Source organism: Cnephaeus nilssonii, assembly GCF_951640355.1.
Source record: "Cnephaeus nilssonii genome assembly, chromosome: 16".
Taxonomy (NCBI): domain Eukaryota; kingdom Metazoa; phylum Chordata; class Mammalia; order Chiroptera; family Vespertilionidae; genus Cnephaeus; species Cnephaeus nilssonii.
Window position 1 is genome coordinate 7,648,328 of NC_137087.1, and position 26,899 is coordinate 7,675,226.

General features: G+C 41.5%; 1 protein-coding gene across 2 annotated transcripts in view; it reads left to right on the forward strand.

The window, feature by feature from the left end:
* The window catches only part of MARCHF8 (membrane associated ring-CH-type finger 8), a 91,953-nt gene that overhangs the window by 49,881 nt on the left and 15,173 nt on the right, over window positions 1-26,899 (forward strand). For both annotated transcript variants that reach the window (XM_079793728.1, XM_079793729.1), the window contains exon 3: window positions 20,231-20,281. In XM_079793728.1, coding sequence (XP_079649854.1) covers window positions 20,231-20,281 — 51 coding nt within the window. The remainder of the gene's footprint in view (window positions 1-20,230; window positions 20,282-26,899) is intronic.

A 26,899-nucleotide genomic window follows, 5' to 3' on the forward strand; every position in this document is an offset into this window, starting at 1 on the left:
CATCTTGTTTATCCTTTCAAAGAACCAGCTCTTGGTTTTATTGATCTTTTGTATTTTTGTTTTTTGGTCTCTATGCCATTTATTTCCACTCTGATCTTTATCATTTCCTTCCTTCTACTTACTCTGAGCTTTTCTTGTTGTTCTCTTTCTAGTTCTTTAAGAATTACAATTAGTGTTACATAACTTATTGTCAGTTTTTCTTGTGTGGTTTTTTTTTTGGTGTGTGTGTGTGTGTGTGTGTTTTTGCAGTGGGCCTGTAGTGCTATGAACTGCTCTCTCAGGACGGCTTTCACTATGTCTTGTAGATTTTTGGATTGTTTTGTGTTCATTTTCATTTGTTTCCAGGATTTTTAAATTTCTTCTTTGATCTCTTTGGTAATCCATTCATTATTTAATAGCATGCTATTTATCCTCCATGTATTTAATTGTCTTTGAGCGTTTTTATCGTAGCTGACTTCTAATTTCATGCCATTGTTTTCTGAGAAGATGCTTGATAAGATTTCAATCTTCTTGAATTTGTAGAGACTTAGATTGTGTTTTAACATGTGGTCTATTTTTGAAAATGTCCCAGGTGCACTTGAGAAGAATGTATATTCCATAGCTTTGGGGTGAAATGTTCTGAAGATTTCAGTTAGTTCCATCTGATCTAGTGTCATTTAGGATTGCTGTTTCCTTATTGATTTTTTTCCCTAGAAGATTTATTTAGTAATATCAGTGGAGTATTAAAGTCCCCTACAATGATTCTATTGCTGTTGATCTATCCCTTGATATCCTCCAGAAATTTTTTTTTAAAATATATTTGGATGCGCCTGTATTTGGTGCATATATGTTTACCAGAGTTATAGCCTCTTGTTGTATCAGTCCCTTTAGTATTATGAAGCGGCCTTCCTTATCTCTTGTTAAGGCCTTCACTTTGAGGTCTGTTTTGTCAGAGATAAATATTGTTACCCCAGCTTATTTTTCATTTCTATTTGCTTGAAATTATTTTTTTCACCCATTCACTTTCAGCCTGTGTGAGTCCTTTGTTCTGAGGTGCATCTCTTATAGACAGCATATATATGGGTCATGTTTTCTTATCCATTCAGCTAACCTGTGTCTTTTGATTGGAGCATTTACTCCATTTATGTTTAAGGTTATTATTGATAGGTACTTTTTGTTGACATTTCTATTCTTTATGCCTGAGTTCCTTCCTCTTTATTTCTTCTTTTTACAGAAGATCCTTTAGCATTTCTTGCATTACTAGTTTGGTGATAATAAACTGCCTTAGCCTTTTTTTTTTTTTTTGTCTGTGAAGCTCCTGATTTCACCTTTAATTTTGAATGATAGCTTTGCTGGATAGAGTATTCTTGGATTCAGTCCCTTGCTTTGCATCACTTTGTATACTTCATGCCATTCCCTTTGGCACGATGTGTTTCTTTTGAGAAATCATTTACTAGTCTAATGGGAAATCCCTTGTAGGTTACTTTCAGTCTCTCTCTAGCAGCCTTTAAAAAATTTTTTTTTTTGTTTTTTACCTTTGCCAATTTAATTATGATGTGTCTTGGTGTTGGTCTTTTTGGGTTCATCAGTGCTTCCTGGACTTGTATGACCGTTTTCTTCTCAAGGTCAGGGAAGTTTTCTGTCATTTCTTCAAACAGGTTTTCTATTCCTTGCTCAGCTTCCTCTCCTTCTGGAACCCCTATTATGCAGATGTTGTTTCGTTTCATGTTGTTTCAAAGCTCTCTTAGACTCTCCTCCTGCTTTTTATATTTTTTTCCAGTTGATGCTCTGTTTGGGTATTTTTTTCTGTCTTCTAACTTGCTGATTGGGTCCTCAGCTTCTTCTAGTCTACCGTTGAAACCTTCCATTGTGTTCTTTATTGCAACCATGTCATACTTTGTTTCCTCTTGATGCTTACTCATGTGGTGTATTTCTCCTACAGGTTTTACAATTCTCATTTAGTTGTATGTAATTCTCATTCAGAAGCTTGAGCATTCTTATAACCATTACTCTGAATTCTTTCTCTGACAGGTTACTTGCCTTCATTTCATTTAGTTCATTTTCTGGTGATTCCTCCTTTCCTTTCATTTGGGGGTTGTTTCTTTGTCTTCTCATTTTTGCTCTTCCTCTGTATTTGTTTCTGTGTACCAGTTTTAGATCAAACTTCTCTGCCACCCAGATTTTTTGTGTTGGTCTTATGTAGTAGATGTTTTGTGGAACCCAGTGGTGTAGTCTCTCAATATCTACTGTGCTAGGTGTTCTAGGGAGGCCCCTTGCTTGAAATATTTGTGTTCTCCTAATGTAGTTGGGTCTTGAATGTTAGTCCCATTCATGGATTGAGTCTCCTCTCAGGGTGTCTGATTATGTGATTTGCTCCCTACCATGTCGTGCCTACTGTTGTGAAGGTGCTGACCAAACAGCACAAAATACAAGATAGGACACAACACAGGAGGAGCAGAGAACGAATGTACATAAGACCTCTATAGCCCCAACTAAAGTGACCACCAGAGAGATGAGAATTTGGAAAGAGAAAAGAGAACAAGAATGATAGAAAAAAAAGAATATGGGAAGAAAACACAACACAACAAACAAAACAAAAAGCACAAACAAAAAACACCCAGGAAAAAAAAGGGGGGGGGCGGTCAGAATCTGTAGATGCAGAGCTTAAATAAAGAAAATAAAGAGTTAGTGGAATAGGGGAAGGACCACAGTTTAGAATAAAGGAGGGAGAAAATAAATGAGAAGACAGGAAAGAAGAAAAAACAGCTAGCAAAGGAGAACAGAGGAGAGAGCAGATAGCCCTAAATTTAGGAAGTGAAACAAGTTAAGACATTAGGATAAGAGAAAGAGAAGAGAGAGAAAAATAAAAACATTGAATGGTTAAAAAAAAAGAAAAGAGAAAAGGAAATTGAATAGGAGCAGGGAAGAGGAAATTAGATATATGAACAAAACAAAAGCAGATAGATAAGCAAAATAAATTTAAAAAAGGGGGAAAATGAAAGGAAAGAGAAAAATTAAAAAGGAAAAGGGAGAAGAAAAACAGGAGGAAAAAGAGAAGAGAGGAAGAAAAATAAAAAGTAAATAAATAAATGAAGTGTCATTCCCTTAAGTGACCCATGGGAACTGGCTTAGGACCCCACTCTTTTGTCTGTCAATTCTGGACTTCCCGTTAGGTGTTAATCACTGCCAGGCACTGTCTTTTGGCTTTTAGCACCCTGCTTGAAGCTCTAAGCCAGTGGTTCTCAACCTTTCTAATGTTGAGAACCGCTCACTAGCAGGGTCGCCTAAGACCATCGGAAAACGCAGATATTTACATTACGATTCATTAACAGTAGCAAAATTACAGTTATGAAGTAGCGATGAAAATAATTTTATGGTTGGGGGTCACCACAACATGAGGAACTGTATTAAAGGGTTGCGGCATTAGAAAGGTTGAGAACCACTGCTCTAAGCGATCCACCAGTCCACTGCTTGGTCTCATTATTTTTTTTTCCATTTTTTTCTTTATTGATTAAGGTATTACATATGTGTCCTTATCCCCCAATTTGGTCTCATTATTAATCCATTCATTTATTTAGCTTCCCTGTGTTAGAGTGTTTTTCAGTTTTTTTATTATAACGTGGTTAGAGAAGATGTTTGATATGATTTCAGTATTCTTGTATTTATTAAGACCTGTTTTGTGTCCTAACATGTGGTCTATCCTAGAGAATGTTGCATTGTAGACTTAAAAAGAATGTATATTCTGCTGATTGGGATGAAATGTTCTGTAAGTATCAGTTGAATTCATCTGATCCATTGTGTCATTTAAGGTCACTGTTGCCTTGTTGATTTTTGTCTGGAAGATCTATCTATTGATATCAGTGGGGTGTTAAAATTCCCTTCTATGACTGTGTTGCCATTGATCTCTCCCCTTCATGTCCACAAAGATTTTCTTTTTGTACGTGGTTGCTCCTATGTTGGGTGCATATATGTTTAGAAGAGTTTCCTTTTGTTAGTTATGTGATTTGCATATATCTTCTCCCATTCAGGATACCTTTTTGTTGATAATTTCCTTCACCGTGCAAACGTTTTTAGATTGTTATAATCCTGTACATATTTTTATTTCATAATTTTTTCATAATTTTGTCTTCGCATTATGTTTTTTAAAAATATATTTTATTGATTTTTTACAGAGAGGAAAGGAGAGGGATAGAGAGTTAGAAACATCGATGAGAGAGAAACATCAATCAACTGCCTCCTGCACACCCCCTACTGGGGATGTGCCTGTAACCAAGGTACGTGCCCTTGACTGGAATCGAACCTGAGACCCTTGAGTCCGCAGGCCGATGCTCTATCCACTGAGCCAAACTGGTTAGGGCTGCATTATGTTTTTATTTTTATTTTTCATTTGCCTCTGTGAATATTAAGGTACAGAGACTAGAATCTTACTAAGTGAACTTTGATAATACCTTTGACAAATTATTTTATGAAATTCAAGGTAATCCTAATAGGTTTTTGGGGAAAATTTGAACTTTGAGATCCTCACTTTACAAAATTATTTATTATGAAAAACAGAAAAATATGGGAGGACTGTTTTAGATTTACTTCAAATTTCATTGCTTTAGCTATAGCTTCTTATTTTACACTTTAACTTTAAATTTTTACTTGCTCTTAGACCGTGGAATTTTTTCTTTTTTGTTTTTGAGTTAGATTATATATTAAAAGTTATTTTGCTATATTTTATCCAGTATTTCTATGTATTTTGAAATGGGAGTCAGGTGTATTGTTTGGTGCAGCTCAGCAGTTCTAATTTCTCCTGTGTACTAGGAAGTGTGTATATATGTATAAAAATATGTTGTCTATACTACCTAAAGATCTAGATATGAAAATTTCTCCCAGTTTCTTCTGTGCAATGCACTGTTCCTCTAAGGGGTTTAGAAATATGAGAACGAATTCATTTGGTTGTCATATGAGCACTCTGAGTTAGGCACTATCATTGTCATCTTTGTTTTATAGGTGAGCCACAGAAAGTTTGGACGAGTTCCCTGGTTGGTAGTTGGCAAGTGATAGAATTAGTATCAGACCCAGCCTCCCCTCCTATGTTCTCCCTCACTTGCTCGCACAGGCTGCTCAGCCAGCCACTGGGCTCTATCTTTTCAAACCACATGTCCCTCCTGTGACCTCGCCCAGCTCCCCTCCCCTCTGTGTCTACATTCCTGCAACGCTTCCAGTGTATACTGAACTAGATTCATGTGTTCTTCTGCTTGCTTCCGTGCGTCTTTGTCTTGTGTCTTTATTAATTTATTAATTTTGAACCCATATTTAATAAGCACCCAGTTCATGGTGGGTGCTTTGTCAGGCATTTAGCATAAATGTGGCGTAAGGCAGAGACTCCCTCTGTGTTTCCTAAATCTCTCCCAGGTCATGTGCTTCCGAAAGGTCCCACTTGTGACTGTAGTCCAGGCCCTCACCGTCTCTACCGCTGTATCAGCCTACACACTCGTCGTCTGGCCTCCACCCCTGCTTCCTGCTACGTGCACTGCTGGCAGGGAAACTAGACAGTCGCACGGTCAGTGTGTAAGTGCCATCGCCCAGACAAGAGCCCCTGACTCAGTCTCATGGTGACAGGACGGCTTTCTGGAAGAAGAGATGGCAAAGATGACTCCTTAAGAAAAAGTGGCCTTAGATAAAGATAGAGGAGAAGAGTGTGTGGGGCAGAGAAAGTAGTACAAGGTAAAAATTCCTAGGGAAGACAAGAGTATGGTATGTTTGAAGGACTGAAAAAACCCCTCATGCTCAAGTGCATAGGTAGGAGCACTGAGAGGAGGCAGGAGTGGCCACATTGACGCTCCGAGCACTGGGACGTCAATGAAGGTGTGGGTCTGGGCATTAATAGTTGAGCTCTGTTTTGGTAAGGTCACCATGGGGTTTGGAGAGGGGAGTGAGGGAGGAGGCCACTTAGAAGGTGATTGCAGCAGTCCTGATGATGACTGGACGAAAGAGGTGTTGGGGGTGAGAGAAGTGAGCAGCTGCAAGGAGGTGGACGGGAAGTGGGTTCACTGACAGTGCTGGAGGCTGGTCAGTTGTGGTCAGATAGGTGAGGTCTGGCCTAGACAACAGGGTGACATCATTGACTTAGCGGAGGGGGTGGGGGCGGCAGGTTAGCAGGAAGGATGGTGAGTTTGGTGGTAGATGGGCAAGTGTGAGGTGCTTGGTGGTCTGTCCAGCTGGAGATGTGTAGAATTCAGTTGTATCTGAATTTCGAGAGGGAAATCTATCTAAGCTAAAGATAGAAAAATGGCATTTTGAAGTTGGTAACATATAGACAGGAAAGGAGGCCCCGGGAACAGGAATAGTTAAAATTGTCGGTAAGAATAGCCTGAGACGGAAGAAAACGAGACGTGTGCCAGGACACCGAGGCGGAGGAGCCACGGTCTGCAGTCAGCATCTCACAGGCACGTCTTATCATGTCAGCAAGCACACCTGGTCCTGACAGTTACTCTGGCTGCTTGCAGCAGGTGGGAATAGTTTATAGCCTTCTTTCCTGCTGCTTTTGCTTAAGCAGTGAAATGTTGCCCCTTTCAGTCAGTCCTCCTGGTGCTGGGTTTTCATGTTTGCTTATGAAAACTCGGTTTACCTCATTTCCGAAGCCTGTCTTTTTAAACAGCAGACTGCTCTTGGGCTCACAGCATTCAGGTGATATGAAACTAACTCACTGGTTGTGGTTGCAGTTATAAGGAGTCTTAATATACACTGAGTGGCCAGATTATTATGATCTCTGAACACATAATCATCTGGCCACTCAGTATATATTCTATATAATAAAAGGCTAATATGCAAATTGTTCCCTCGACCAGGAGTTTGACTAGCAGGCAGGCCGGCCAACCGCCCATGTCCCCTCCCCCTAGCCAGGCTGGCCGTACCCCACCCATGCACGAATTCATGCACCGGGCCTCTAATACACACACACACACACACACACACACACACACACTCACACACACTGAGTGGCCAGATTATTATGATCTCTGAATGCATAATAATCTGGCCACTCAGTATATATTCTATATAATAAAAGGCTAATATGCAAATTGTTCCCTCGACCAGGAGTTTGACTAGCAGGCAGGCCGGCCAACCGCCCATGTCCCCTCCCCCTAGCCAGGCTGGCCAAACCTCACCCATGCACGAATTCATGCACCGGGCCTCAAATACACACACTGTATGAGAGAAAAGGATAGGGAGTAAAATAAAAATCCGAATGGCTGTGGCAGGAGCAGGAGTGATGTAGGCAGTCCTGCAGGAGCCTGGGATTCCACGTGACTGGAAGCCCTTCTCTGAATGCTCCTCATGTGACAGAGAAGCGCACTGTGATCACTGCTTTGGCATGTCCAGGCTCGTAAAAAAGGGAAGGAAAGTAGACTAGTGCGAAAACCTGGAGCTGAGTATTTTGTCAGTCAACTGGGAGTCAGCAGAATTCCTGACGGAAGGGAACATTGACGAGTCAAGGCTCTCTGGGCGCCAGAGATGTTACTGGACAGGGGACCTGCGCGGGTCTGCGTGGTCTGCCTGCAGGGTGGGTTCTTGACTTTGTGCTGGAAAAACTTCACGGCCTGAGTCCAGGTGGTTGTGGAGAGTAGGTTTATTAAAGCTGCACACAGTGCAACAAGGAAGGGTCTAGGACAGTGATGGGCAACCTTTTGAGCTTGGTGTGTCAAACTTCGCCAAAAAACTGAGCATAACTCGGGTAGTGTGTCACTTTGAGGAAAAAACATTATTTCGCAAATGTTTCATCCTCAGGAGCAGCAAATGTTTCATCCTCGGCATGCGGCCGCCTCAGCGGCCGCGTGTCATCAGAAATGGCTACGCATGTCAGTGCTGACACGCGTGTCATAGGTTCGCCATCACTGGTCTAGGATGAAGAAGCAACAACAGAGAGCCGAGGCGGGAGTTAGAGGAAGTCGGGGAGGAAAAGAATGCATCCCAGTAGAGAGCAGAGTGAGGCTGCGTGTGGCCCTGGCCCCTGCTGAGCTGATTCCCTTTCTCTTTGTCACATCCCACGGGCCTCCCTCTCCTCGCACACCTGCACCGAGCTGCTAGCGTGCAGCCCAGCTTAGAACGGAGCTGGAGTGGAAGGTTCCCCTGGACTGCACAGTGACACCCACAGATGCCGCAGACCATCCCTGTAGGTCTGAGCCAGTGAGAAGACTGGCCAGGTTCTGCCCTCGTGGCAGGATGGAGAGAGGCACAGTGCATGCGGAAGAAGAATAACTGCCCTTCAAAAAAGAAGAGAATTCCCAAGTAGTAAGCTATTAAGAATCTGAGTTTCATAAAACACAGGCTCAGAAATGACATAATAAAAATAGCAGAATGAGGTGAAAAGGGAAGAATACAGAGCCAAGGAGATATATAAAGAATCGATTTGCAGAATAAATAAATCAGAAATGGCTAGGAACAATAACAGTAGCTGAAAGATTAATTACTGACAAAGCACAAGCTTGAGACACTCAGAAGGAAAACAAAGCTTAAGGCAATGAGGTAAACATGGTAGGTGGGGACTGGACCTCCTGGAGGCAGAGCAGGTGGGAGAATGGCCTTTCGTGCTTTGTTCCGGTTCCTCTTGGAATTCTGGTTTTGGTTGCAGAGCAGGAACTGCTTAGACATGCTCATTTGGAAATGTGTAAGCACTGACAAATGGTGAAGAGGAACATGCACGTTTTTCCTAGAAGAATGCCCATGAGATAAAGATCCGATAGCCTTGGAAGCAGGCAAATTCTCCCTTAGCAACTTGTTTCCTGGCATTGATACCAAGCTCCCCTCCCCCACCACACGATGATTTTCTGTGCTTTGCAGGAAATGATTTTCTGTGCTTTTGCTAAATGTAAATTCTGACCTGCTGATCTCAGGGCAAGCACTTGGCTGCTTTTTCTACAACCAGAACCTAATTCATAGGACAGGTCTTAGGAGGAAAAAAATTTGGTTCTGTTAGACATCTGTGGTTAATCATTTACCTTTCCTACATTTTATGAAATTTCTCAAGTAAGCCTGGGCTGTAGGTTAGCATGGGAAAGAAGCAAATGGATCCACTAACGTTTACTGTCACTGACTAGAAAACTGAACTTTCATTCCCTGTATGGCAGCAAATATGGTTTAGAATCTTTACATTGCAAACTGCTGTGCATAATCTACTCATAGAGCAGAAATTGGTTACTGCAATGGCCTTGTCATGAATTATTCATTCACTGCACAGTTCCTTGGAAATCAGCGGGAGGAAATAGTCCAGTTTGATCACAGGAGGGGCATGCTAAGGGCTTCTGCACGCCTGCAAGTCCGGCGGAGATGTGCTTCTGCTGGCTGCGCTGGCTGCTGTGCGGCGGGCGGCGGGGCTGTGCAGGTGGAACCCGCGAACATGCGGTGCTGCCGGGAGCGCTGCACTGAGGGAGGACGGCATCGTGATGGAAAATGAAGCCCCCGGTAGGAGAGGTGCCTGTCAGTAGTGGCACCTCATTATTGTAGGGCTACGGTCAGGCCATATGAAACAAACAGTATAGAGAGAATGAGTTGTTATAGGGTGCCTCACTAGTAAGGTTCCCAGCCAGAGAAGCCGGACAGTTTAGGTTTAATCCCATTTTCAAGGATGTTTTTCCTAAGAAAACTGTTCCTTGAAACTGTGAAAAATATTACTAAGTCAAATAAACAATTAAGCATATAAATTATAGCATTTTTTTCATGATATCCTCCTACTGTTGGTATAAAAAATGTCTTTTTTTTTATTGCTATGATTCTGCCCACATAATTTTAAACCATGGAATCATGGCTTTGGAAAAATCTTGAGAAAGACAATTAGTGTATAATCTGAATGAGAACAGTCTCCGCTGCCTTTTATTTTCTAGCGGAAATATTGTTCTCACAAGCCACCTTGGTTCGTTCTGCAGGAGCATTCATTCCGGGAAAATCTTTTGGCTTCTTATAGGATGGAAAATGCATAAAAGATGGAACAGTAACAAAGGGCCTTCTTCTGTTTGTTGGTGTTTTTTATGGTGTGTGTGTATGGGGGAGGGAGAGTCAGACATGTAATTTCATTTGGCAGAGACATTCTAATGTTGCTATTTGCATGTCTGTCTGATTTTGTGTGGATGCTGCTGCTGTTAACTTTGTGAGGCTAGATGCTCTAGGGCTGTATGGACAAAAATAATAAAGGTGAAAAGAATCAGAGCCTCAAGGCATATGGGCCAAATTGGATACACATATTTCTTCATGAACTATCATTTATAGTTTTGACGCTCTTAAGTAAGAAACATTCCTTGAACACACACTCTGAGCTCTGAGACAAGAGAAGATCAGCATTCTCCTTCTGCTGTTTGCTTAAGTTCTGCAAGAGAAGCCACCTTTGTTTTGTGATTTCATCATTCCCAAGGGCCAGAGTGTGTTCCCTGAATGAGTACATTCTACACAAAAAAAATTTAATAGTCTTTTTACAAAGGTTACTTACTTATCATACAGCACTATAGGGAGTAGTAAAAGTGTTACAATTGCTATAATAATTTTTATAAGAAATATATTTTGATTTGTATTGATAATGATTTTTCAGCTACTTCAAGGGTTTATGTATTTATTAGATATATTAAGAGCTTTTAAATGGCAGAAATTAAAATCTGTTCATAATAAAGATTGTGTATTTAAGGTTTTAAAAATATTAACAAGGAATACAAAGACCTTTTTTTCAGCATAACTTTATTTTATATTGGGAAAATGAAAATAAAAATTACTTAATGAAAAGTGAATTTTAAAAAGATTGGATTCATCAGTACGTTACTAGGAAAATTATCATTTTGATTATAGTGTTACATGTAACATTTTAAAACACATTTAATTTATTAGTCTGTGTTAGAAGGGTTTTTGGAACTATAACCCCATTATTCATAACTTCAGGGGTAAGTTTGTGAAATCACAATATGTGTAGTGCTGAGTGAAACTAAACAGGGCAACATACCCCACATTGAATCACATTTGAGGACTCAGAAGAACCAAAGAGGTCATATCTGTTACTCCTCCACACAAGCTCACTTTATAAAGGACAAAATGAAATCCAGGCATTATAGATGATTAGCAAATGGTTACCTGTTATGGTCTTGTTAACTGTGAACAGCATCAGATGTTAGACCTCAATCCTCAATTTGAGTTAGAACTCAAATACAAGCAAAAGTTTAATTAGAAAGTCACAGAGGTAGAAGTAAGTCTTGAAAGAAGTGAGCCAGTTAGGCTGCATGGACTCAGGAAGCAAGTTACAGAGGGGGGAAGTGGGGCAGGAGGGTTCTGTCATTATTACTTCAACTAGGTTTTCAATCCTTTGCTTTCTTTTTTCTCTTTCTGGAACACATATGACATGGATATTATTATGCTTCATGTTGTCTCAAAGGCCCCTTAAACTATCCTCATTTTTTAAATTCTTTTTTCTTTTTACTGCTCTGATTGGATGTATTTTTCTACCTTGTTTTCCAAATCCACTTCAGTCCTCTGCTTCAAGCTTACTGTTTATTCCTTCCAGTGTATTATTTATTTCAGATATGGCATTCTTTAATTTTGACTGGTCCTTTTTTATGGTTTCTAGGCCATTTTTCATACTGTTGAGCATCCTTATAATCATTATTCTAAACTCTTTATCTGATATATTGCTTACCTCCATTTCATTTAGCTCTTGTTCTAGAGAATTTTGTTCTTTAATTTGGGGCTTGTTTCGTTGTCTCCCCATTTTGGCTGCCTCTTTGTGTTTGTTTCTATGTTTTTAGTAGAACTGCTATGACTCCCAGGCTTAGTAGGTGACCTGTGGGACCCAATGGCACAGTGTCCATGATCATTAGAGCTGGGTGCTCTAAGAATGTTTCTTGGGTGCCTTCTGTGGCCCCTTCTTTTGTAATTGAAACTTGATTGCCATTGGCCCTTTAGTGTGTGGGGTTGGGCTGGCTGACAGTGAGGCTCAGCCCCCAACACAGCATACAGGCTGCTGTGCAGGTATTGATCACACAAAGCGGAATTCACCTTGGTATCTGCCAAGATCTCCTTATGGATATGCTGCTTTGAAGCTTATTGGATACTGCTCTGTTATTGTCTGAAGCTGACCCTTGAGTGTATTGGTTCTGGACCTCTTCAGACAGTGATATCAGCCACTATCAGATGCTGTCTGTGACTAACCCTGGGCAACCTATTTGAAGCTACCAGCTATCCATAGTTTGTGGCTCCCTCTGCTGGGCTTGGTTGCTTGTGGAGAGGACCAAGGTATGTACCAAGGCTGGCTTTTATCAGCACTGGGCCCAGGGTCTGGTCAGCAAAAGGCTTAAAGCACCCAGAGATCCGTCTCTGCCTGCAGGCTGTCTGTTAGGCTCAGCCACTTAAAGAGCCTCAAGCTGTACTCCTCAGCAGGGCTTAAGCTCCACAGAGTGGGGTGAGAGGAGTGGGGCTATTGCTTTTCCCGAGGCTGACATTGCATGGAGGGGAATGCTCTGCCTGAAAAAGATGTCTTCTGCAGTATGGGGGAATGACTCAGCACAGGGTTCCTGGTGGCTGACCTTCAGCTCTCTCCCCAGAGCCACTAACCACAAACTCTCCTCACACAGCTCTATTACGCTCTGCTCTCTCTCTGCCCAGGGTGAGTGGCTGTGAATGAAATTTTGTACATTGGCCCTGTAAGAAGGTGCCTGCATTTCTAGCTGTCTTTCCCTGGTGGACAGATAACTCTGCTTTTCACAGCCAGATGTTATGGGGTGCCATTCCCAGTTCTGGTGCTCTGGGCTGGGAGCCTGGTTTGGGGGTTAGACCCTGCACTTCTCAGTGGGATCCCCCCCGCAGCTGACATATCCCTTTGGAACTTCAGCTGCTGCTCATGAGTGCTTAGCCAGCTCTCTGTGCCTCTGCATCTCCTACCAGTCTTGAGGTGGCTTCCTCTGTAAGTCTTTGGTTATAAGGCTTATCTCCAGCTAGTCTTCAGTTAGTTATTCAGGATGATTTTTCTATATTTTAGTTGTAATTCCAGTTTTATCCTGGGACCAAACTGAATGTAGCTTTCACCTAAACCCAATCAATCCATCCTGGTACCACTGTGTTTATTTTTAAGGCCAGTATTTGAGGTTTCTTATGATTTCAGGAGAACCTTCTTAGCTTTCGCTGTCCTTGGTTTTATGTGATATACTTCTAGTTGTTTTATGGTTTAGTCAGTTGCTCTCGTAAAGCTACCATTCTCTTCTTAAAAAGTCAGCATTTTTGACAGCACCCTTTGGCTGGAATGCCTGCCTACTCCATTCCAAACAATGTCTGTTTTTTTTGGTGATAGCTGAGCAACACTCTCTTCCTTTGGCTGCCTTTCCACCTTGGCGAAATCTGAGCCTCTGCTTCAGAGCTGGGGCAGGTACAGTGGTCCACGTACTGTGGAGTGACATACCTGCTTTATGAGCAGTGTGCTGGCGGGACTGTAGCCCCTTTTGTTGGCTTGCCTCTCTTGGTGTGGAACTTCCACCCAGTCGGCATGTTGGGTCGAGTACAGTTAGGGCCCCGTTACTGTCCGTCTGTCACAGCCGTGGTGGAGCTTCTGCTCTGCTAGTGGACACTGTGCAGAAGACAGCCCAAACCTGTCTCTAAGTCACTTTTGCCTGGAACATAGCTTTGACAGGGAAGAGTTATTGCAGCAGAACGTGTCATGGTTGAGGCCTGCTCCTCTCTGGGAGATACCATTCTCTTCTGTTGAAGCTGGGAAAGGGAGCCATTATTTCTTGGCTTCACTCTCCCAGAGTGCAGCTCTGAGGAGGGCCTGGGTTGTGTCTCAAATGCGAAGATACTAACTGTTGCTACTGAGATATAGTAGATTTTCTTGGACAGATGCTTCTCCAACTGCTGTATGCTCTCATGACAATTTTTGCTATCTTAGGAATTAAGTGTGTCATTTAGCTTTTTTGTTTTCTGTTTGTTCTCTCCTCTTTCCCTCTCCCACTCTCTCTTCTCTTTTTCCTGCCATCCCGTGGGCTTCTTGAACTCTTTTTAAGAATTCCTTATTATCTTATCTATGGTATTGATGAGTGTGTCTTTGTATAGTTTTTTAGTGGTGCTTATCTTTGCAAGTTTGATTTTATTGTTTTTATAGCTTATATCTCTTTGACTTTCTGAGCATTTGGAAGACAGTTATAATATTTTTATATTCTTTTCTGCTAATTTAAATGTGTGTCAGTTTTAATTGACTGTCCTCCACATTAGAGATGAGATCCTCCACATTAGAGACGAGGTGTTATTTCTTCTTCGTATATCTGGTATAAACCATTTTTACTGCATACCAAAGTGCAATGATTGTCTCAGAGCGGAGCACTTACGGGTTGTTAGCTGAACTAGTCACCTTTTTTATACTGTGTTTTTCTATACATATACTTACCAAAGATAAAGTCTAATTTGTAAATTAGGCACAGTAAGAGTAACAACAGTAACTAAAACTAGAACAGTTATAACAGTATACTACAATTATAGTTATGTGAATATGGTCTCTCAAAATATCTGGAATTTTGCATGTAACATTTTCAAACCGCAATTGACTACAGGTAACTGAAAACATAGAAAGCAAAGCTATAAATGAATGGGGTTGGGAGCTACTGAAAGCCAAATTTTCTCGATTTGCTTCAATCAAAACATCATATCAGAGGAGATTGAATTCACAAGCAGATATGAGAATGGAGCTGTCTTCTAGAACAAGATTTAGAAACACCTATACATTTTTAGAAATCTGTAACAAGATTTGCAAAAATGTAAAACTATGCTACTCTGCTCACTTGAGGTGTTTTGTTTGGAAAAATAGTTATTTCTTATTGAAATGCTATTTTATGTTAACTGAATTTGTTATTGGTAATTCTAAATGAATTAAGAGACGCATATTTTAAAAATAGTTTTCATTTCTAATGTGGTAAATATAGTAAATATAACCCACATAAACAATAGGTTTTGGCAGTCCCCAATTTTTTACATTGTAAATGATTCCCGAGAACGAAAGGTTTGAGACTTCTGGTGTATAGCTCTCCTGCCTCAGGGTGGGCTCCTCTACCGGGGTGGCATCTGTATTCCAGGTGAACGCGGGAAGGAAGAATGCTGGAGAAAGGAGCAATGGCTGTATCAGGAGAGTGAAATCCCCCCCCCAGAAAACCCCGAGGTTAATTGTTTTACAGAGAACTTCTTATGTATTGACCCTTAACTGCGATAGTGTGAGAAAGTGAGAACTTGGAGTTGGGTCCTTTGCTGCTCAGAACAAAGTTGGAGTTCTGTTGGTGGGGATGAATATTGTCTGTTACACACAGGGGCTTTTTGTTTGTTTGTTTTGCTTTGTTTTAATGACTGGTCCTGGTCAGAGTTTCAGGGAAATTCCTACATGAAGTTCTATTGTTTGACTCCTTTTTGCAGAATCCCAGAAACTTGCTTAGACATCTCACCTCATTGTCGTCTTGTTAATTCTTGGCTTCTAGTTTCCAGGACTTGTTTGGTCTCTGTGGGCTCTGTGTCTCAGCTCTGCCCCCAAAGTACATTGTATTTTTTTTTTTTATTGATTAAGGTATTACATATGTGTCCTTATCCCCCCATTGCCCCTCACCCCACTCCCATTCAGGCCCTCACCCCCCTGGTGTCTATGTCTATCAATAAACTAATTTATTATTATATTAAAATAAATAATTTAGGTTAGAAAAAAAAAGTACATTGTATTGGAGCCACACATGGACTTGCAAAACATTGACAGGACTGGCCAGATTGTGAAATGTCTTTATTCTTCAACAGAGCTGATTTTATCTTTGTGATTTTGTAACTTCTTATATTAACAAAACTTTTCTCACACCCTCAGACTTAGTATTTCCCAATCTATATATCAGTCTGTTTTCTGATTGATTTATTTGTATTGACTCACTGGTGAGCTCACTGCCATCTTTTACACAGAAATTTAGTTTTACAGTAGTCATGATTTATTATTTACTTTTTTAAAAATGAGTCATGATATTCACTTATACCTCAGTTTTTAAAAAATGAGTCATAGCCTTTATGGATTATTTTGGCCCAGGATTTGGAATGAAACTTGCATGTGAAGTGTGGTCTGGGAACCAGCAGCATGGGAGTCACCTGGGAGTTCCTGAGAAATGAGCAATCTCAGTGCACCTCAGACCTACCAAACCACAGTGTGCATTTTAGGAACATCCCTAATTGGTTCAAGGTGCAGCGTTTCAGAACACTGGTCTAAGGGAGAAAATAAATGAGAAGAGGGCATGGAGCTGTGTTCTAAGGAACATTCATGTTCAGTGTAGAAAACAGAGCCCACCAAAAAGACACGGGGATGCGAGCAAGCCAGGGAGGTGTGTGTCTCACAGCGTGGGGTCACCTGGCGCTATCTCTGAGGAAGGAGGGTACCAGTTTCTGTTTCCAGAAGTGAAGTAGAGACTTTCATCGCTCCCTGGGTTAAAAAATGGGGGACCAATTAAGCAGTTGCTGAATGGATTAAAGATTATCCTATATAATAAAAGCCTAATATGCAAATTGATGGAACAGCAGAATGATCGGTTGGCGGGGGATGGGGCCGGAGAGCAGGCGGCACCAGGCCAGCTAAGGCGGGTGCCAGCAGGCAGAGGGAGGGGACAGTGATCGAGGGGGGGCGGCGGCAACCTGTGGCGGCAGAGGGGCGATGAGGGGGGACGAGGCTGGCCACTTGCCAGCTGGTGCAGTCCCACGATCGCCCAGCCCGTTACCTCCCACAGAGGGAGGCCACCAGCGGAGGCGGTGGGCGATGGGGGGACGGGGCCAGTCGCTCACTGATGGGCCCGCCAGTTGCCTCCGGCTGAGGGAGGCCAGACTGGCTTAGGCCTGTTCCCTGCAGGGAGTGGGCCTGAATCCGTGGTCGGCAAACTGCGGCTCGCGAGCCACATGCGGCTCTTTGGCCCCTTGAGAGTGGCTCTTCCACAAAATACCACGGCCTGGGCGAGTCTATTTTGAAGAAGTGGCGTTAGAAGAAATTTAAGTTTGAAAAATTTGGCTCTCAAAAGAAATTTCAATCGTTGCACTGTTGATATTTGGCTCTGTTGACTAATGAGTTTGCTGACCACTGGGTTAGAGCATCAGTTGGACATCCCCCAGGGCTCCCAGACTGTGAGAGTGCACAGGCTGGGCTTGGGCCCCCCTCCCCGCCGAGTGCACGAATTTTCATGCACTGGGCCTCTAGAATGAAAATAATTGGCCAAGGTTTTTTATTACTTGGTTATTGAAGCTTAGTTGCAGCTTGAACTGGAAGGGAGCTCTTGTTCTCCTTGGAATGCCCAATTCCAGTTCTTGACATTGTTGGTAAACTTGCCTTCTCATTCAGAAACATGCCTGTGTGACCGTAGGAGAGAATGGTGTCACGCCCTCTATCCTGATATGACTCATAGATGTGCTTTTTTATGTCATTCTTCAGCTTTTCCCTAGTTGACGTTCCTCATCAAAACACGTTTGAAGCAGTTCTGTGGTAATGTCATCATTGGAACAGGCCTAGGAGCCACATTTATTTTTGTCCATATTCTGTCACTGATGCAGCTGTTCGCATTTGGTAGTCACATAGTATATAGGATGGAATGAATGAGTAACTGAGTTGAATGAATCCTGAGATTTGCTTGCTGAAAAATAGGTCTGTTATGGTTCTGAGCTTGTTAGATTTTTCAGTAAGTCCAAATAAACGTTGCAGTATTTAAGGGGGGAAACGTCTGTTGGAAATAAATTGTTAATTTCCTACCAAGCAGTGGAGAAGCAATCCTAAATCTCGATAGGCTTCAGGCTTTAAAACGTCTGCATCTTTTGGGACTAGTTATTAGTTTGATTTTTACCAATGCATTTTATTGTTTTGACAAGGGAATCAAAATAAAGGCTTACATCATTAAATTTATGTCCCAAGTTCATAAGACAAAGAGCAACTTTTAGCTCTCAATCTGGATTTCTAATGTTATCTAGCTTAACTGCTAGTCCTCTCCCCACCGTAATATTCCTTCTTTATGGAATGATGAATGTCAGAATGAATTACTGCTTTTCTTCATACCTCAGAACTTCTCTGTAGGTTTCTAGCTGGTTTTAAACTGGCCATTTTTTTTTTTTTGTAATGGTGATTATAATTGGTTTTGTATACAGATAATCCAAGGTGTATATTATCTTTGTTTTAATTTAGCAGACTAAATGAAAATTTAATAGTAAATCCCGGTGGATGAGCCGTTAAGCCTGGATTCACAGCAGTACCCTGTGTTTGTCCGTAACACATTCTTGACTCGTAAATAAAACTTAAATGGTTACAGATTTACCTGCTCTGTGGGCAGAGGGACTTTCCATTCCCAATGAGTGAATGTGTGAATATGATGATTGAATGAAATTCCTAATTATTTTTTTAAACAATCTTTGGAAACATATTGCCAACACTCTGAGTATACTTTATAATTTTGTTCTTTTCCTTTATAACTGTCTAATTGACTAACTTAAGACCAACAAATATTCCATTGAGACTAAACACTTAATAGCATTGTCTGTATTGTATTACACTTAAGAGACCTGAGCTGCGGTTTCCACTCAGGTTTATAAAATAGAGGATATAACAAAAATATTCCAAAAATTGCACAAATACATTGCTGTAAAGATAAAGAAGACAGCATTGGTAAAATGAGTGCCGGCCAGCAGGCCACTTGGGAGATGCTGAAATGCTTCTTCATCAGCATGTTAGGGATAGCGAATGTTCAAAAGCCAGGTGTACTGAAGTCAAGGCAGTCTGTAATTGGGTGGGTTGAGGGGGAAGGGGAAAGTTAAAACTTTATTGATGGCTTGATCTCTTTAAGGAGAGCATTGGTGGAATGAAATCAACTCTTCCTCAAGGACGTTTTAAATGATCTCTAGCTCCTTTGTATCGCTGACTGACCAAAGAATTTTATCTGCTAATCACATCTCACCCTCTCTGGTCCTCCCCAGGTCATTGCATACCATGCTACCTAAGCAGAGAATAGATGATCTTAAGAATACAAGAAATATCACATCGCTTCCATTTGTAATAGTTTTTTCCCCTCCTCATTTGGGTTTAGAACAAGGATGAATGTATTCAGGGAAAGTTACTTTATTGTTTTTAAAAATCAGATTTATACTTGGAACACTCATTTTTAAAGAAGGTTATAGTGTGGAAGATTATTGTATTCATTTTTAGGGCTGCCATAACAAACTGTCACAGACAGGGTGGCTTAAACAGTAGGAATTTTCTCACAGTCTAGAGGCTAAAAGTCTGAGATCAAAGTATCAGCAGGTTTGGTTCCTTCTGAGGCCTCTGTCCTTGGCTCGTACACGGCTGTCTTTTCCCTGTGTCCTCACATGGTGTTCCCTCTGTGTGGATCTGGGTCCTAGTTACCTCTTCTTATAAGGACGCCATTCATATGATCAGGGCCCACCCTAATAAGCTGACCTCATTTTAATGTAATTACTCCTTTAAAGGCCATTTTCAAATATAGTCACATTCCGAGCACTGGGGGTTAGGACTTCAACATATGAATGTGGGGGGGGGGGGGGGGGGAACGACGCAATTCAGTCGATAGCAATATGTCTTAGGAAGGTCATCTTAAAAACAGAAAGACCAGTTAGAAAGTTATTCAAGAATTCCAAGTGAGAAATGAAGAGACCTAAACTAAGGCTTTGACAATGGAATGAAGATGAGATTGAGAGGCATTAAGGAGGAAGAATTTGATGTAAGACTTTGTGACTGAACGTGGAGAGGGGTGAGAGGGAAGAAGCTAGCCTGACTCAGATTTCTCTAATTCAGGAGGAGAAACAGGCTTGAGGGACTAGATGTGAGCTGTGCCATGTCCCTGTTGAGTACCAACACTTTGACAGCCAAATGAGCGAGGTGGCATCAGCTGTCCTGCTTTCTTTCCCCCGTTTTACACGGTCCTCAGAATGGACCACCTACACACATCTGAGCATGCCATTTCTTGCCTGTGACCCTCCACTTGAATGTGTCATAGGACATTTACTGCCCTCTTATTTTTACAGTTAATTCCAAATTCCTGGTGTTGTTATTTTTTTTTTTCTCGTTAAGTTCCTTTAGGGCAGGGACTATTGTTTTATTCATCTTTGCCAAATTCTCCATAATATATTAGCTGACCCGGTACATATTAGTTTGTGTTCAGCAAATTCTAGTTGAGGGAATGATTTGTCAATACCATCGTTGTGATCAATTACTTGTTCTTTGCACATTTTAATCCCCTGTTTGGTTTTCTTGCAGAATGAGAAGACTTTGGGACATCCCATGAGTCATTCAAGTAGCATTTCTAAGGTAGAGTGCCACTTAAATATGTTATTTTTATATTTTCTTAACTTGCATGTGTTTATGCTCTTCTTTTAAAGACATAAACTTGCTGTAGCTGGTTTGGCTCAGTGGATAGAATGTAGGCCTGTGGTCCGAAGGGTCCCGGGTGCAATTCCGGTCAAGGACGAGTACCTTGGTTGCAGGCTCCTCCCTGGCCGGGCCCTGGTTGAGGCTCATGCAGGGGGCAACCAATTGATGTGTTTCTCTCACATCGATATTTCTCTCTGTCTTTTCCTCTCTCTTTCACACTCTCTCAAAATCAATGGGAAAATATCCTTGGGTGAGGAGAGGAAGGGAGGGAGGGAGGGAGGGGGGAAGGGGGGAGGGGAAGGGAAGAAGAGAGGGAGGGAGGGAGGAAGGAAAGGAAGGAAGGGAAGACATAAATTTGCTGACACAGTTCTTTCATCTGCTCTGGGACCACACAATGAGGTGTGTGGCAGTTATGTTTTTCTAGTGAGGCAAATTCTGAGTGTGTGGTGAGGCAGTGACTAATTGGAGAAAACCCTGTTTCTTCCAGTAGAAATTATTTACTTTCAGATGAAAGAAATCTCAGGGAGTCACCAGAGAATCTGTCTCCTCAATTAGGAGTGCATTTGACTGATAGTAACAGAAAACCAACTCTGGTGACTTAAATAATTATAGATTTACTAGAGGCCCGGTGCACGAAATTCGTGCATGGGGGGGGGAGGGGAGTGTCCCTCAGCCCAGCCTGCACCCTCTCCAATCTGGGACCCCTGGAGGGATGTCCGACTGCCCGTTTATTGGGATCGGGCCTAAACGGGCAGTCGGACATCTCTCTCACAATCCAGGACTGCTGGCTCCCAACTGCTCGCCTGCCTGCCTTCCTCATTGCCCCTAACTGCTTCTGCCTGCCAGCCTGATCACCCCCTAACCACTCCGCTGCCAGCCTGATTGATGTCTAACTGCTCCCTAGCAAGCCTGTTTGCCCCCAACTTCCCTCCTCTGCCAGTCTGGTCACCCCTAACTGCCCTCTCCTGCAGGCTTGATCGCCCACAACTGCCCTCCCTTGCAGGCCTGGTCCCTTCCAACTGCCCTCCCCTGCTGGCCATCTTGTGCCGGCCATCTTGTGTCCACATGGGGGTAGGATCTTTGACCACATGGGAGCAGCCATCTTGTGTGTTGGAGTGATGATCAATCTGCATATTACTCTTTTATTAGATAGGATGTGGTTCCAATGACAGGATGTCCGGAGGTAGATGTTGCTAACAGAGGTGCCGGGACCCAGGCACTTTCTGTTCTCTATGTCGCCTTCCTTAGCGCATTAGCACCGCATGCTTAGCACCTCATGGTCTCCAGTGGGAGCTGGGCCTCCAGGCACCATGGCTGTGGCCCTGGCAGAAATGAGTGATGAAGGTTGGAGGGTGTGGCAGCCGAGAGTGCCCCTTTTTAAGGGGAAGGCAAAGCTTTCTCAGAAGCCCCGCCCGGCTGCCTGGCTGCTCACTTCTCACTGGCCAGAAAAGTTTGTGAGCCACTGGCTTACAGTGTCTTAGGGACATTTTATGGCTTGCACGGGCTTGGGGTAGAGTTATTCTGTGTTGCTCTGTGAGGGTTTGGGGGTTAGATGGACAGGGATTTACTAGCCATGAGACTTTGAGGAAGAACCCTTCTCTGAGCTATAGTTTCCCGATGAGTAAAATTAGGGCAATAATACAACCTTCAGAGTTGTTGTGAGTCTTAGGGATAATGTTTGCAAGGAGCCGTGGGGCAGCTCTCCCACTGCAGTGAGTCAGCAAACTGACTCTTGTTAAAACTTGTTGACCCCTGGTGATCTTAGGTTGATTGGGTGAGGATAGTCCCTAATGGTAGCTATTATTTTATTACTGGTGGATTATTTTATCCTTCTTAGTTCTGTGAAATATGCCATTGGTATCTTGATAGGGAGGGATTGTGTTGAATCTATAGACTTCTTTGGGTCGTATGGACATTTTAATGTTAATTCTTCCTATCCATGAATAAATACAGTGTATGCTTCCACTTATTTGTATCTTCTTCAATTTCTTCAGTATCTTACAATTTTCTGAGTACAGATCTTTTACATTCTTGGTTAAATTTATTCCTAGGCATTTTTTGATGCAGTAGTAAATGGGATTGTTTTCTTAGTTTTTATTTCTGTTTGTTCACTATTGATTTATAAAAATATCTGTTCATTGGCATTCCTGGATATTTATTTTGTACCTGTTACTTTACTGAATTCATTTATCAGAATGAATAGAATCTTTAGGGTTCTCTATATACAGTATCATGTCATCTGCAAATAATTATGTTTTACTTCTTACTTTTAATTTGGATGCTTTTTAGTTCTTCTTCTTGTCTAATTGCTGTGGCCAGGACTTCTAGTAGACTTCCGGTACTGTGTTGAATAACAGTGGTGAAAGAGGGCATCTCTGTCTTGTTCCAGATCTTAAGGGAAGTGCTTTTAGTTTTTGCTCATTGAATATGATGTTGCCTGTAGGTTTGTCATATCTGTGAGATATATTCCCTCTAGCCCCGCTTTACTGAGAGTTTCTATTATAAATGGGTGCTGGGTTTTATCTGATGCTTTTTCTGCATGTATTGATATGATCATGTGATTTTTGTCATTCATTTTGTTTATGTGATGTATCACATTTATTGATTTGCGGATATTGTACCAACCTTGAATCCTTGATCATGGTGAATGATCTTTTCAATATATTGCTGGAATTGGTTTGCTAATATTTTGTTGAGGATTTTAGCATCTATATTCATCAGGGATATTGGCCTATATTTTCTTTCTTTATAGTGTCTTTATCTAGTTTTGGAATTAGGATAATGCTGGTCTTGTAAAATGAACCTGGGGGTCTTTCTTCCTCTTGAATATTTTGGAATAATTTGAGGACGATAGGTGTTAGTTCTTCTTTGAATGTTTGGTAAAATTGACCTGTAAAGCTATCCAATTGAGGACTTTTGTTTGTTGGGAGTTTTGTGATTATTGCTTCAATTTCATTAGTTGTAATTGGTTTATTCAGATTGTCTGATATCAGAGAAATGTAAATTATAACTACAACAGGATATCCTCACACTTGTCAGAATGCTGTCATCAATAAATCAACAAACAAATGTTGGCAAAGATGTGGAGAAAGTGAACCTTCATGCACTGTTGATGGAAATGCAGATTGATGCAGCCACTGTGGAAAATCTTACGGAATTTCCTAAAAAAATTAAAAATGGAACTGCCTTACTCTGGGTCTGTGGCTCAGTGTTTGAGTGTCGACCTATGAACCAGGAGGTCATGGTTCGATTCCCAACTGGGGCACATGCCTGGGTTTCGAGCTCAATCAATGATTCTCTGTTACTATTGGTGTTTCCGTCTCTCCCTTTCCCTTCCTCTCTGAAATCAATAAAAAAGTACTTTTTAAAAATGGAACTGCCTTATGACTCAGTGATTCCACTTCTAGAAATATATCCAAAGAGACCCAAAACACTAATTTGAAAGAATATATGCACCCCTATATTCATTGCAGCATTATTTAAAATTAGAGGCCCGATGCACGAAAATTTGTGCAAGAGTAGGCCTTCCCCCCCCCCACCCCCCGCTTCCCTCCTGCACCCGGGACCTGGGCTGCTTTCCTTTGGCCGCCACCACCCGGGACCCAGGCTGCTTCCCTCCGGCTGCCACCACCAGGCACCCAAGACCTGGGCTTCGCTCCTGCCCCGCTTTGTCCAGAAGGACATCTGAAATGACACCCGAAAGGACGTTCGGTTTAATTAGCATATTATCCTTTTATTATTATAGATAGCCAAGATTTGGAAGCAGCCCAAGTGTCCATCAGTAGAGCAGTGAATAAAAAAGCTGTAGTATGTTTACACAATAGAATACTACTCAGCCGTAAAAATAGAAGGAAATCTTACCTTTCTGACAGCACGGATGGACCTAGAAGGTATTATACTCAGTGAAATAAGCCAGTCAGAGAAAGACAAATACCTTAACTCCCCAAAAATTCATCTGGAATAAAAACAAAAACAAACAAAGAAAAAAACCTGAATAGCTGCAGCGATCCTGAGAAAGAAGAACAAAGTAGGAGGGATCTCATACCAGACCTCAAGCTATATTACAAAGCCACTGTTCTCAAAACTGCCTGGTACTGGCACAAGAACAGACATATAGATCAATGGAATAGAATAGAGAATCCAGATATCAACCCAAACCACTATGCTCAATTAATATTTGACAAAGGAGACAAGAACATACAATGGAATCAAGACAGTCTCTTCAACAAATGGTGTTGGGAAATTTGGTCAGACACATGCAAAAAAAAAAGAAACTAGACCACCAACTTACACCATACACAAAAATAAACTCAAAATGGATACAGGACTTAAACATAAAACGGGAAACCATAAAAATACTAGAGGAATCCACAGGCAGCAAAATCTAAGCAATTTCTTCACTGACACAGCTCCTAGGGCAGTGATGGGCAACCTTTTGAGCTTGGTGTGGTCAAACTTCGCCAAAAAACTGAGCATAACTCGGGTAGTGTGTCACTTTGAGGAAAAAACATTATTTCGCAAATGTTTCATCCTCAGGAGCAGCAATTGTTTCATCCTCGGCATGCGGCCGCCTCAGTGGCCACGTGTCATCAGAAATGGCTAACCGTGTCAGTGCTGACGCGTGTCATAGGTTCGCCATCACTGTCCTACGGCAATGGAAACTAAAGAGAAAATAAACAAATGGGACTACATCAAAATAAAAAGCTTCTGCACAGCAAAAGAAACCATCCACAAAACAACAAGAAAGCCCACTGCATGGGAGAACATATTGGCCAACGATACCTCTGATAAGGGTTTAATCTCCAACATTTACAGGGAACTCATACAACTTAACAAAAGGAAGACAACCCAATCAAAAAATGGGCAACGGACCTAAATAGATCCTTTTCAAAAGAAGACAGGAGGAAGGCCAAGAGACATATGAAAATATGCTCAAAGTCACTAATCATCCAAGAGATGCAAATCAAAACGACAATGTCAGAATGGCTATCATCAACAAATCAACAAATGACAAGTGCTGGCGAGGATGCGGAGAAAAAGGAACCCTCGTGCACTGCTGGTGGGAATGCAGACTGGTGCAGCCACTGTGGAGAACAGTATGGAGTTTCCTCAAAAAACTAAAAATGGAACTCCCATTTGACCCTGTCATCTCACTTCTAGGAATATATCCCAAGAAACTAGAAACACCAATCAGAAAGGACATATGCACTCCTATGTTCATAGCAGCACAATTCACCATAGCTAAGATTTGGAAACAGCCTAAATGCCCATCAGCAGATGAGTGGATTAAAAAACTTTGGCACATCTACACAATGGAATACTATGCTGCTGTAAAAAGGAAGGAACTCCTACCATTTGCAACAGCATGGATGGATCTGGAGAGCATTTATGCTAAGTGAAATAAGCCAGTCAGAGAAAGATAAATATCATATGATCTCATTGATTTGTGGATTATAATGAACAACATAAACCGATGAACAAAAACAGATCTAGAGACAGAGAAGCATTGATCAGATGCTCAAATCTCAGAGGGAAGGTAGGGGAGGGTGGGAGTAAGGGGGAGAGATCAACTAAAGGACTTGTATGCATGCATATAAGCCTAACCAATGGACATAGACACCAGGGGGGTGAGGGCATGAGTGGGGGGGGATTTGAGGGGTCAATAGGGGGTAAGGACACATTTGTAATACCTTAATTAATAATGAAAAAAAAGGGGAAAACAATGGCTTTGCTGCATCCCATAAATTTTACAAAGTTGTTTATTTTTATTTGTCTCAAGGTACTTTTGATTTCCTCTTTGACCCAATTGGTTATTTAGTAGCATATTGTTTAGTCTCCATATATTTGTGAGTTTTTCTAAGTTTCTTCCCATAGTTGATTTCTAGTTTCATACCATTGTGATCAGAAAATATGCTTGATACAAATTTAATCTTCTTGATTTATTGAGGCTTGCTTTGTGGCTTAATAAGTGGTCTGTCCTGAAAATGTTTCATGGGCATGCACTTGAAGAATGTATAATCTGCAGTTTGGAGATGAAATGTTCTAAAAATGTCTATTAAGTCCATATGGTATTATGTGGCATTTAAGGCCATTATTTCCATATTAACTATCTGTCTGAATGATCTAGTCATTTAGGTAAATGGAGTATTCAACTATTTTTGTGTTAACTGTTCATTTCTGTTGTTGATATAAGAAACATCCAAACCTGCAATAATTTTCATGAGTTTATTTGAGCCTCCGATAGTCCTCAGAGCAACCATGTGCTTGCTTCTGTCTCGTTTCTCTTTCTAAATTTTATTTCAGTTTTCTGTAACCTTTCTTAAGGTGACCTGGCTTTCTACAATAAAAATATATCCTCCATAGGTATTTTCCAGGAACCATATTTAGTAATTCTGTTGCTTTTTGTTCCCAGAAACCAGTAGGTATCTTAATTGGAATAGGTCAGAATATCCAAGATCACATGTACTAACAGTTAAATTAGAACTTGTATGCATATATGCATAACCCATGGACACAGACAATAGGGTGGCGAAGGCCTGGGGTGGGGGCAGGCTG